Raw genomic sequence first — 13,153 nt, forward strand, 5'->3', positions numbered from 1 at the left:
ACCCAAGCTCCTAAATATTGAGACAGTGGCTAATGATCCCATCACCATCTGAAGTGCTGTGTCCAGTTTTTTTGCCTCTCTTAGAAAGACAGCTGAGACCGAAAAGGTCCATTAAAATGGTATGGTGGGGCTTGCACAGAGGTGCATAAAGATCAAAATGAAAACTTTCAGCACCGCCTTAATTCCCAGTCCCCCCAGAATAAGGGGATGAGTGGTGAAATTAAAGGGCAGTGTGATTAGAAAAAAACGAAGTGCTGTTATGTCAGATGTAAATACTAAGGCTGATGCTTTTTAAAAATAGAGCTGAACATTTTAATGGTCATTAACATTCACAACTTTACAAGGCCAGACGTAAAGCTAATACATTTCACTGTTATTTGTCAGCCTTCCCCTATGTATGGGTCACCTCCAGAGGCATAATGCTATACTGTGAACCAATGGTCTCATCCATTCCACCAAGTTTTATGATACCCTGAATTTGTATCGAAACCAGAAGACAAATCTCTACAGACAGAAACTTTCCAGAGTCTGCAGTGCAAATTATCACATTACACCTTCCTGAGCACATTACAGAAGACAGCCTGGAAGTCTTACCTCTCCTCAGGAAACTCCTCTAAGTACTGTTCAACTCTATTGTACAAAGGATAAAGTCCCTCAATATCCAGCATGTCCAGCATCTGAGCCTGAAGGGTTTTATAAAGTAGACAGCCCCTTGGTAAGCCAGAGCTCTCCATTTTATTTTTACCTAGAAGAAAAAGTATTTTCAAATTACGCAGGTTGAAAAAGAACAACTATTTTTACATAATAGACCCAACTATTCCCCAACTTGATCAGCTGAAGGAAAAGCTACAGGCTGATTCTTAGGTTTAAAATAGTAAAATCGTAAGAGGTGGGCATTCAACATTTCACATTTTGAATGACTATATTACGTATAACACTAGAGTTTGACTGTGCAGTGAATCTTATGGGATGGAATCAGATTTTCTTTCTTTCATGACAAAACACTCAAAGGGGGAAAAAAAAAAAAAGAAAAAACAGAAAAAAATCTCCCTCACACATTTCCATGCTCGGTCTGACATTACTGGAAATATTCAAACCCACAAGGGGCAGTTCAGCCCCATCTTCCCTTTGTGCTTTCGAAAATATCCCCCAGATGAGTCAGACTGATTTACAAGGTAATCTATATCACATCAAGTCATGTAGCATTTCAGATCTTGAATAGCTATTATACATTGTAGAAAACTGTACTCTCTGACTTAAAAAAAACAAACTTGTTTTTTCAAAGAAATTCAACTCAGGAGATCAATTTAAAGAAAAATCTCAGTCAAAACAGTAATATGCGTATGTAATGCAGCATCTGAAATGTCAGGATCAAGCACACCCACTAAATGCCAATTACTGCTTAGAAATGGTTCCATGATCACATAGTGCTACAGTATAGGAGCTGTCCCCCAACCAGCGACAATGTCTTGAAGACTAATTGCACTTTTGCAAGACTAGAGTAGTGAGGATGTAATATGCTCTGCCCCACCCCCCAACTCCCAATCCTCATTTCCATTTCCCACACATACATACCCTTTTTCCTTTTAAATACCTACCTCATGTGGAAAAAAAACAAAAAATAATCCAAACTAAATTAAGTTAAAATAGCAGCTAGCCTGCACCTCAAACTAAGGCAAGAAACTCTACAGTGTTTTTAAGACACAATAATCAGCTGGAGTACATATTTTCTCTTTCATTTTTCTCCATTACAGCTTTTACATGCTTGCACTGATGAGTGGAGTTTCATCATCAGTAGATGCAATACTAAAAAGTATTAATTCAAATTTAAATTCAGTCAAAATCAATTATCTAGAGTGAATGTAAAAGAATTTTAGAGCAGTGGCTTTTCAGCCCATTAACTTTCTTGTGTTTAAACAGGTAACAACGCTCCCACACTTGTTGCTTCAACTCTCATCCTAAGTAGCAAACAGTAAATAAAATGCAGTGATCTGACTCAGTGTATTATGTACCCTGGATTGTATTATGATATATTTAATTACTGTGAAATAAATCTTACCATTTCTTACCAGCTCCTTACTGAAAGCACTTGCTTCACAGTAGCTCCTTCCTAGTGAAATGGGAACTGTCTTCATGTTACCTGCCCTGCAGGCATCAGTACTACTAAGTAGAGTCATTGTTATTACATGGATTAATTCTTTAATAATCGTCCTTGTACAATGCGGTCCACTGACCATTCCATTTGCAGGGAAGAAGAATGGTTTTAAGTGACGAGCAAGTTCATTCCAGTCAGAGAGAGAGTCCTGATCATCCTTACAGCCATAAATTAGTTCACCATTCTGTAATTGAGCAAAGAAATACTTATGCATTTCGGAAAGTCCAATTATGAATATTTAATGATAAAGAACAGAAAACAAACTCATTAAGTATAAGATTTAACAGTTGAAGAGGCATGTTTCAGGGGATGCAAGCAGAGTCTGATCATGTAACAAAGATGGCTACAATGTATGTTTCTCAGAAAAAATAATTAAAAGTATTGAACAACTGCATCAGTTAGACACTTGTTTATCAGTCACAAATGCAATACTGCATGCTGGGGTAAGTTGTCTAGTAGGTTCTTAGCTGCTAGCCAAGGCACAGCTGCTGAACAGACTCCAGAAGGAAAAGTGACTTGGCGCATAAAGTTTAAGAGTAGGAAAGTTTAAAATTGTTCAAAATCGAAATATAAAATTGGTTTATAAGTTGCACAGAACACTCCTCCCAACCCCATAAGTTTAACCGTAAGCCACAAGACTTTTTTCATAGACGCTGACAAAAAGAACAACAACACTATATTGACTTCAATAGACTTTGGATCAGGCCCAGAACAATTTAGGCAGAGTGGCACTGAAGGGTTTGTTTTCCCCCCCATTACCACCAGTTTTAAAAATCAAAATACCAACACTTCAACACAGCTGAAATAATTCAGTTGGAGTTATCTCTTACATTGGAGGGCTAATTTGTTTTATGCTGAAAATAGCTGAGACGGGAGAGATCTTGTTTTCTAGAATTAACACATATGCATGTGATATCTCCATAGTCTACAGAGTAGTGTTCATGTTACTGCTGTATGTTTTTGCTCAACAGTTGTGGGCAGTGAAGTAACGTTTTACTTCCTCTAAGGAGAAGAAATGTCCTTACGCTCTTAAGTAAACAATGTACAACATATTCCACACAAGTTATGAAACTGTGCAAAAAATATATCCTTCAAGGAGCACTCAAAATTGCAACATTTTGAAAAACCCAATCGTTTATGCAACAGTTATAGTATTACTTGTGGATGCTGTAATACAGTCCCATCAGCCTCATTATGTCTCAAAGACTTTTCCAACAAAAATTAAGTGGGGTATTGATTTACTTTCCATAACTTCAAATCTACATACATCTTTTCATATTGCAATTAGAAAGTTGGAATAGGGAAAATCCTCATCTAGATATCTAGTGGGGTTTTGAATATTCAGACGTTAAGTTAAATGGACCCGATAATTTACAAGACAGTATAAAAAACGTGCAAGCAATTTCAGTCAATCTTACCTTGAATATTTTTAAATTGTTCTGTGCCTCCTGTAATAAGCTTGTCAAGGCAAAGTGCATTCTCTGTTTATTTCTAGAGAAAAATACATTTGTAATATTTTAACAAACACACAGTTCTCATTATATTACCTTTACAGTAGCAAAAGGAGAACCATATACATTCATCACCCACATTGAATATATTCCCTAAGCATATCATTACTCAAGATGAAGCCAGGGCAAAGAAAGAGATACCACTTAAGAGCAAACAAATCTGAGTAGTATCCAAGTTCTTTCAAGATCTCATGTTTTGCCATCTGGACCACATGCAATAATTAACAGCTACTGAGTTAAATTCTAGAGGTTTAAAAACAAAGATGCAGGAAAAGAACAAATACTGTTGCTATAAATCACAAAACATTTGTCAGCACTTGCTCTCCTTAATCTTAGACAAAATTCAGCCTAATTTAAGACAACTAGCTAGACAGACACACAGTGTCAGCAAATCACTGGAATTAAAGTAAATATTTTCTTACCCTGAGAAGAGATCTAGGGGACAGTATTTGCTCAATCGCTTCCATTTTCCATTTGCTACCTGTTGAAGACACATATCACTATGAATGTTCACGTGTGAATGCTCTCAGTTAATACAATAGCAGGTTTATGAAACACGCATTAGTTTTGTTTTAAGGAACCTCAGAATATTTAAAACTTTTGGACATACTATTTCTGGTCAGTAGAGGGCTACCTTCTCTTAATATTTAAACGGCAATTCAGTTAAATTCCATAACAGCATTAAAAGGGGGAATCTCACATATTAGGAGTAAGGCCCATTCTAGGAATAAACTCTAATATTTAAATAAGGTATTAGTACATGATGTACATATTAATGAGCAAGTGAATGATTTCAGTGTTTGCTGTTACACAACGTGGCTGAGGTAATATCTTTTATTGGAACATCTTCAGCTGGTCAGCGAGAGAAGCTTTCAAGCTAACAGAGCTCTTCGGACATCCACAGACATTACATGACTTCCTGGACCATGTTTAATGAGAAGTACTTGAAACTTAATTTGACGTCAGTTTACCAGACTGACAACTAAAACTGTGAAAGCTGAGCAAAGTTTACTATTACCCTTGTTTGTTTCCAAATTCCCACAAATTTCTACATCTCCAGCTATATCAGAGGTGGGCAAACTACAGCCCGCAGGACCATCCTGCCCGGCCCTTGAGCTCCCGGCCCGGGAGGCTAGCCCCCGGCCCCTCCCCCGCAGCCTCAGCTCACCATGCTGCCAGCGCTCTGGGCGGCGGGGCTGCAAGTTCCTGCCTGAAATGCTACTCTGAGCAGCATGGTAAGGGGGTGGGAAGTGCGGGGGGGGGGAGGGGTTGGATAAGGAGCAGGGGGTCCCGGGTGGCAGTCAGGGGATAGGGAGCGGTTGGATGGGGCGGAGGTTCGGGGGGGAGGGAGGGAGTGGTCAGTCAGGGGATGGGGTACGGAGGGGCTTGGATAGACATGGGAGTCCCGGGTGGCCTGTCAGGGGGCGAGGGTATGGATAGGGGTCAGGGCAATCAGGGGACAGGGAGCAGGAGGGGTTGGATAGGGGTTGGGGTCAGGGGGGTAGTTAGGGGCGGTCAGGGGATAAGGAGCAGGGGGTTGGATGGGTGGGGAGTTCTAAGAGGGGAGGTCAGGGGGCGGGAAGTGGGATGGGGTAGATAGGGGGTGGGGGCCAGGCTGTTCGGGGAGGCACAGCCTTCCCTAGTCGGCCCTCCATACAGTTTTGGAACCCTGATGTGGCTCTCAGGCCAAAATGTTTGCCCGCATTCCCTCTCATGCTCACATCCAGCAACTCAGTGACACCTAAATACCTACCTCTTTAAACATTGCAAGGAAATAAGCAACACATGTATGGGAGAGCAATACAGCGGTGCATAGACAATCCAGGAAGTTTTTGGAAAGCGTAGGGGACAATTTCCTGGCGCAAGTGCTAGAGGAGCCAACTAGGGGGGGCGCTTTTCTTGACCTGCTGCTCACAAACCGGGTAGAATTAGTGGGGGAAGCAAAAGTGGATGGGAATCTGGGAGGCAGTGACCATGAGTTGGTTGAGTTCAGGATCCTGACACAGGGAAGAAAGGTAAGCAGCACGATACGGACCCTGGACTTCAGGAAAGCAGACTTCGACTCCCTCAGGGAACGAATGGCCAGGATCCCCTGGGGGACTAACTTGAAGGGGAAAGGAGTCCAGGAGAGCTGGCTGTATTTCAAGGAATCCCTGTTGAGGTTACAGGGACAAACCATCCCAATGAGTCGAAAGAATAGTAAATATGGCAGGCGACCAGCTTGGCTTAATGGTGAAATCTTAGCGGATCTTAAACATAAAAAAGAAGCTTACAAGAAGTGGAAGGTTGGACATATGACCAGGGAAGAGTATAAAAATATTGCTCGGGCATGTAGGAATGTTATCAGGAGGGCCAAATCGCACCTGGAGCTGCAGCTAGCCAGAGATGTCAAGAGTAACAAGAAGGGTTTCTTCAGGTATGTTGGCAACAAGAAGAAAGCCAAGGAATGTGTGGGCCCCTTACTGAATGAGGGAGGCAAACTAGTGACAGAGGATGTGGAAAAAGCTAATGTACTCAATGCTTTTTTTGCCTCTGTTTTCACTAACAAGGTCAGCTCCCAGACTGCTACGCTGGGCATCACAAAATGGGGAAGAGATGGACAGCCCTCTGTGGAGATAGAGGTGGTTAGGGACTATTTAGAAAAGCTGGACGTGCACAAGTCCATGGGGCCGGACGAGTTGCATCCGAGAGTGCTGAAGGAACTGGCGGCTGTGATTGCAGAGCCATTGGCCATTATCTTTGAAAACTCGTGGCGAACCGGGGAAGTCCCGGATGACTGGAAAAAGGCTAATGTAGTGCCAATCTTTAAAAAAGGGAAGAAGGAGGATCCTGGGAACTACAGGCCAGTCAGCCTCACTTCAGTCCCTGGAAAAATCATGGAGCAGGTCCTCAAAGAATCAATCCTGAAGCACTTGCATGAGAGGAAAGTGATCAGGAACAGCCAGCATGGATTCACCAAGGGAAGGTCATGCCTGACTAATCTAATCACCTTCTATGATGAGATTACTGGTTCTGTGGATGAAGGGAAAGCAGTGGATGTATTGTTTCTTGACTTTAGCAAAGCTTTTGACACGGTCTCCCACAGTATTCTTGTCAGCAAGTTAAGGAAGTAGGGGCTGGATGAATGCACTACAAGGTGGGTAGAAAGCTGGCTAGATTGTCGGGCTCAACGGGTAGTTATCAATGGCTCCATGTCTAGTTGGCAGCCGGTATCAAGTGGAGTGCCCCAAGGGTCGGTCCTGGGGCCGGTTTTGTTCAATATCTTCATAAATGATCTGGAGGATGGTGTGGATTGCACTCTCAGCAAATTTGCGGATGATACTAAACTGGGAGGAGTGGTAGATACGCTGGAGGGGAGGGATAGGATACAGAAGGACCTAGACAAATTGGAGGATTGGGCCAAAAGAAATCTGATGAGGTTCAATAAGGATAAGTGCAGGGTCCTGCACTTAGGACGGAAGAACCCAATGCACAGCTACAGACTAGGGACCGAATGGCTAGGCAGCAGTTCTGCGGAAAAGGACCTAGGGGTGACAGTGGACGAGAAGCTGGATATGAGTCAGCAGTGTGCCCTTGTTGCCAAGAAGGCCAATGGCATTTTGGGATGTATAAGTAGGGGCATAGCGAGCAGATCGAGGGACGTGATCGTTCCCCTCTATTCGACATTGGTGAGGCCTCATCTGGAGTACTGTGTCCAGTTTTGGGCCCCACACTACAAGAAGGATGTGGATAAATTGGAGAGAGTCCAGCGAAGGGCAACAAAAATGATTAGGGGTCTGGAACACATGAGTTATGAGGAGAGGCTGAGGGAGCTGGGATTGTTTAGCCTGCAGAAGAGAAGAATGAGGGGGGATTTGATAGCTGCTTTCAACTACCTGAAAGGGGGTTCCAAAGAGGATGGCTCTAGACTGTTCTCAATGGTAGCAGATGACAGAACGAGGAGTAATGGTCTCAAGCTGCAGTGGGGGAGGTTTAGATTGGATATTAGGAAAAACTTTTTCACTAAGAGGGTGGTGAAACACTGGAATGCATTACCTAGGGAGGTGGTAGAATCTCCTTCCTTAGAGGTTTTTAAGGTCAGGCTTGACAAAGCCCTGGCTGGGATGATTTAACTGGGAATTGGTCCTGCTTCGAGCAGGGGGTTGGACTAGATGACCTTCTGGGGTCCCTTCCAACCCTTATATTCTATGATTCTATGTTTCAACAGGAAAGAAGGATTTTAGTAGCATGTTTATAATAAAAGTAAGCTCACTGCCAGTAAGAGGAAAAGTAGGCTGACTATTTAAAGATTTACCTTTAGGTGCTGATGCATGCAATAACGACACACCTTGTGCTTTATCTCCTGCGATACATGACTAGAGAAAGGAATGAACCCACATTTCGGCTGCAAGAAACAAACATCTATTAAAATGTACTTTTTTTATAATATATATTCCTTTCCTACAGCTAATCAAAGGACTTTAAAAAGATACAGAGCAGGCAATATCTATTAACAAGGTTAATAGGTCATGCTCATTTTTCTTTCCCTATTATCTGAAAGCCCTTATTTTAAGAGCACACAACAAAACCACGTATTTATGATCTTGCAATAAGCCTGGAAGAGTTTTGTTGCATTCATACCTTAAAAAAGGTCAGTAATATCATATCCCCTCTTCCAATTTTTGCTGGAGGACTGAAGAAGTCAAGTGAACCTCTCATCATTCTACTGAAGAGGGTTATTTGAATCTTTAGCAAAGATTTCCCTCCCTCCCCAATGTTTGTATGCATGAGCTCACAGTCTTTTAAAAACAACACTTATATAATTCAAAATCATGACATGGGGTAGGTTCATACAGTGATTAAAAGTCTTCCCCTCTAAACTGCTCAGGTTTCAGTGTGTTGTCAGGTTATAACTCGTTATCCAGTCTCTCAGCAAAGGTAGTAAAACAAAATTTACCATGCAAAAGCAAGCAGGGGAAAGAATCATTCAAGCCTTTTTTCAAGCATAGTGAAAGAGAAACATTTTCTTCCTTTGCAAGTTACTTAACAGTATTTCATAAGGAAGCCAGGGTTTCTTGCGCTTTCTGAGGTGCACAAGTGCTGCACTGAATAATTACAAACCTTTATGCTACAAAGAAAATACAGTTACATACACCTTTTATGAGGGGAAACAATATCGTGCTTAAGAACAGAAGAACATAAGAGTGGCCATCCTGGGTCAGACCAAAGGGCCAACTAGCCCAGTATCCTGTGTCCCGACAGTGGCCAATGCCAGGTTCCCCAGAGGAAATAAACAGACCAGGTAATCATCAAGTGATCCATCCCCTGAAAAGCACTAAATACCAAACTATAGCTTCTACTAATTTTTGAAAGATAAATGTGTCTCAAAAATGAGGCCCTGTACTTTTGTAAGAACTACTTTCACATCTGTTTAAATACTTTATACTTGTGAAGCTAGCATTTTCAAAAGGCAAAGATTACTGCTCTACCTACTACCTGCACAATTTTTCAAACTAAATATATAATTACCATATACTTTTATTTTTAAAAGAATGCAGGAGCAATTATTTTTTTCCCCCATATTTAACAAATTCACCTTGATCTCCACACAAAGGATTGGCCGATGTTCCACAAAATGATAGGTCTGCAGCCTAGTGAGGTTAGGAAGGCACATAGCATAGCCACTAAGAGTGTCCAAGTCTTTATCACAGCGAGACTCTGGAAAAAGAAAAATAGAGAAAAAGTAACAGTTTGTGTACATGTTTATTTTACACTGCAGAAGGGGGACCGTCAAGAAAGGTAAATGTAGGACACAACCATTGTTTACCACTGATTTTAAAGTAAAGACAAAGACACTGCACTAGCTGTCTTCCCAGTCTAACTCAAGGCATCATGGTATAAGTCACCTTGAATAAAGCCTCAGTTGGAAGTGGGTTAGGAAGAGACAAGGACTATTTTCTTAGGAGAGCATGTAAGCAGCTAGGCCTTATTTCAGTGTGGGATGGTAACTCAGATGCAATCCTACTCTTGCTCCTAGCATATGACCAAGTGAACGTATCACCAGCTTCAGTGCACAGTCCCTTAGAGTTTGTACATACAAGAAAAGATGCACCAGTTTAACTGAATTTTTAGTTAAACTGGTGAAAAATCCTCATGTAGATGCACTTAAACTGGTTTAACTCTTGTTTAAATCACTTGAGCTTGCATTGAATTAAACTAAACCAACATAAGCGAGGATTATACCAGTTTAAGTCAGTCTACATAGCAGGTTTGCACCAATTTATCTAGTATGATTTCAAATCAATTTAGTTAAAGTGGGCAACTTTTCTAATGTAGTCCAGGCCTCATGCTGGTAGAGTTCAGAGGTAGAGTGATGGGGGAAGAAAGGAAGAAATACAGAAGACAAAGAAAACTTATCCTCTCCCAGAATCACATCTGTCATTGACAAGTAGTACTGGGTCCAGAAAACCCTGCTTGGGCATTAGAAATGGCAGTAGTGATTATGTAAGGCCAAATGAAATGACCAAAACTAAGAAAGAAATGGAGCACACCCCTTACTTGTAAAAGATGTTTTCTCCTGCTCACATCTGTCATTTCACTTGCCCTCCCCCCACCTTTTTTTTAAAATCAGTGGTGGAAGAGGGTTGGTCCCATTTTGATACAGTCAACACTTCAACAGACACTGTCTCAGAAAGAACATCCCTCTCCAGAAGGACACAGATTTTTTTTTCTTCCAGATTTCAACAGTTTAGTGCAAAGGTTCTCAAACTGGAGGACAGACCCCCCCTGGGTGGGCAAGGAACATATTCTGGGAGGGCAAGGCAAGCTTTAGGATTACCAAAAATAAATAAATAAATAAAAACGGAAACCACACCTTACAGAGCACATTTTACTAAGAGCAATGAATAAATGGCAAAGCCGATTCTTCCAGACACATCAGATCCTCGTATGGCACTGTGCATTTGTCTCAATCCATTTGCTAAGGCACGGTGTGCACATTTAATTGTAAGTATGGACCACAATCACAGTTTTGGTTTTGCTCTGATTTCAATGGACCATCGGCTCATTAGTGCAACAGAAAAAAACCTCAAAGTTACAACAAAGAAGCTGAAATGGATTCAAGTGAAGCACCGCTACTGCATATAGAACCAAAGGACTGGAAGGGACCTGGAGAGGTCATCTAGTCCAGTCCCCTGCACTCATGGTAGGACTAAGTCTTATCTAGATCATCCCTGACGGGTGTTTGTCTAACCTGCTTTTAAAAATCTCCAATGATGAAGATTCCACAACCTCCCTTGGCAATTTATTCCAGTGCTTAGCCACCCTGACAGTTAGGAAGTTTTTCCTAATGTCCAACCGAAACCTCCCTTGCCGCTATTTAAACCCATCGCTTCTTGTCCTATCCTTAGAGGTTAAGAACAACAATTCTTCTCCCTCCTCCTCGTAACAACCTTTTACGTACTTGAAAACTGTTATGTCCCCTCTCAGTCTTCTCTTTTCCAGACTAAACAAACCCAATTTTTAAAATCTTCCCTCATAGGTCCCGTTTTCTAGCCCTTCAATCATTTTTGTTGCTCTTCTCTGGACTGTAATTCCCTGGGTTGTCCTTATTTCCCTTTTTATAGATGGGCACTATATTTGTCATTTTCCAGTATTCTGGAATCTCTCACATCTTCCATGACTTTTCAAAGATAATTGCTAATGGCTCAGATATCTCCTCAGTCAGCTTCTTGAGTATTCTAGGATGTATTTCATCAGGCCCTGGTGACCTGAAGACATCTAACTTGTTTAAGTAATTTTTAGCTTGTTCTTTTCCTATTTTAGCCTCTGATCCTACCTCATTTTCACAGACATTCACTATGTTAGACGGCCAATCACCACCAACCTTCTTGGTGAAAACCGAAACAAAGATGTCACCTCTGGCATCAAAGAAAGCATCTCTGGCATTTTCATATTTTCTGTTATTATTTTTCCCCCCTCGTTGAGTAACGGGTCTACCCTGTCCTTGGTCTTCCTCTTGCCTCTAATGTATCTGTAGAATGTTTTCTTGTTACCCTTTATGTCTCTAGCTAGTTTGATCTCGTTTTGTGACTTGGCCTTTCTAATTTTGTCCCCACAAACTTGTGTTATTTGTTTATATTCATCCTTTGTAATTTGACCTAGTTTCCACTTTTTGTAGGACTCTTTTTGATTTTTAGATCATTGAAGATCTCCTGGTTAAGCAAGGATGGTCTCTTGCCATACTTCCTATCTTTCGTACGCAGTGTTTATTAATTATCTCTTTGGTGCTCACCAAATGCAGCATCCCTACTAGTGTATAGTGATTAATAGAAATACAGGGCTTGAACTGCTGAATTTTCTTGAGCACTAGGCATCATTTCTAAATTTTCTCAATAGAAGGATATTCTCCCACACCTCTCTTAATTATTGAAGAATCTAACAGCATGACATATTGTAACAGAACAGTTACAAAAGTTAACAAGAAAAGACACTTTCAGAGGGAGCACTACTGAAGAAAGAGGGGACTAGACACTGATCCCAACATTCATAATAGAATACAACTGCACTCCTGGGAGCATCCAGCTTATTCAGTTTTATTTCTAAATCATCACAGATTACATGGAAACAAAAACCTAATCCTTCATAAATTGCCTAATATTATTATTTCCATGTAATCAGTATATTCATTCCTATCACCAACCTTTTAAAACATGGGCGGTGCTTCTAAAGTGAAGCCACGCACAATTGTTTTCCAAAATGAGAATGGTCACATCTTAATAAAGCACCACATAGTTCCTGTTTCAGAAACAGTCTCCAATTCCTGTTTGAAGGCTGTTCTGGGAGTCATGACACCAGGCCCAGAGCATAGCTTACTTACATAAAGTGTAATGGAATTTTAACTAATCATCTCTTCCCATCCCACCCCAGACACACACTCGTCAGTCCCTAGGACTCTGGCCCATTACGTCTCTCAGAGACGTATTCTTAGTGGAGAAGGGAAAACATTGCAGTTATGGGACAATTATTTAACTCTTGGACCTGCCTTTATACTGACAGCAGGAGTTCTGGAAAAAGAAAAATGGAGAAAGAGGGAAATGAGACAGAATTTTACCACACCAGAAGAGCTTCCTAAATTCAGAAAGTGAGGTTCAGTGTATAAGCAGTAGTTAGTAGAAATGATGATTTCTTTGTTACATGTTTACATGAAATCCAGCTTCTTCCTCACTTGTCTCTGAGGGTATAGATAAGAAAATTGCTTTAGAGGGGTGATCAATAAATACTCATCAAGTCATGGGTACAAAAAAAAACCAAACAGGGCTGTTCCAAAGCCACTAAAATTATTACAGGGGCTGATGAAATGCTGATTCTTCCACCAAACCTAACTCCATGTTGAGTACTAAGTACACAATTGCCATATAGTTCCTCAGGCTTTTTTATACTGGAAGGATAAATCGAAACTGGTCAGCTCAAAATTAAGTCACTATCAGTGGGACATGCCCCATCATTG

At 41.2% G+C, this 13,153-nt stretch overlaps 1 protein-coding gene across 6 annotated transcripts in view; it reads right to left on the reverse strand.

Moving 5' to 3' along the window:
• IPPK (inositol-pentakisphosphate 2-kinase) overlaps positions 1 to 13,153 on the reverse strand; it is a 103,646-nt gene that overhangs the window by 13,036 nt on the left and 77,457 nt on the right. For all 6 annotated transcript variants that reach the window (XM_048858363.2, XM_048858354.2, XM_048858356.2 and 3 more), the window contains 6 exons: positions 9,242 to 9,363; positions 7,961 to 8,050; positions 4,089 to 4,147; positions 3,574 to 3,646; positions 2,060 to 2,339; positions 595 to 745 (listed from right to left, as the gene is read on the reverse strand). In XM_048858363.2, coding sequence (XP_048714320.1) covers positions 595 to 745; positions 2,060 to 2,339; positions 3,574 to 3,646; positions 4,089 to 4,147; positions 7,961 to 8,050; positions 9,242 to 9,363 — 775 coding nt within the window. The remainder of the gene's footprint in view (positions 1 to 594; positions 746 to 2,059; positions 2,340 to 3,573; positions 3,647 to 4,088; positions 4,148 to 7,960; positions 8,051 to 9,241; positions 9,364 to 13,153) is intronic.

The sequence above is a fragment of the Caretta caretta genome, chromosome 7 (assembly GCF_965140235.1).
Source record: "Caretta caretta isolate rCarCar2 chromosome 7, rCarCar1.hap1, whole genome shotgun sequence".
NCBI classification, from domain to species: domain Eukaryota; kingdom Metazoa; phylum Chordata; order Testudines; family Cheloniidae; genus Caretta; species Caretta caretta.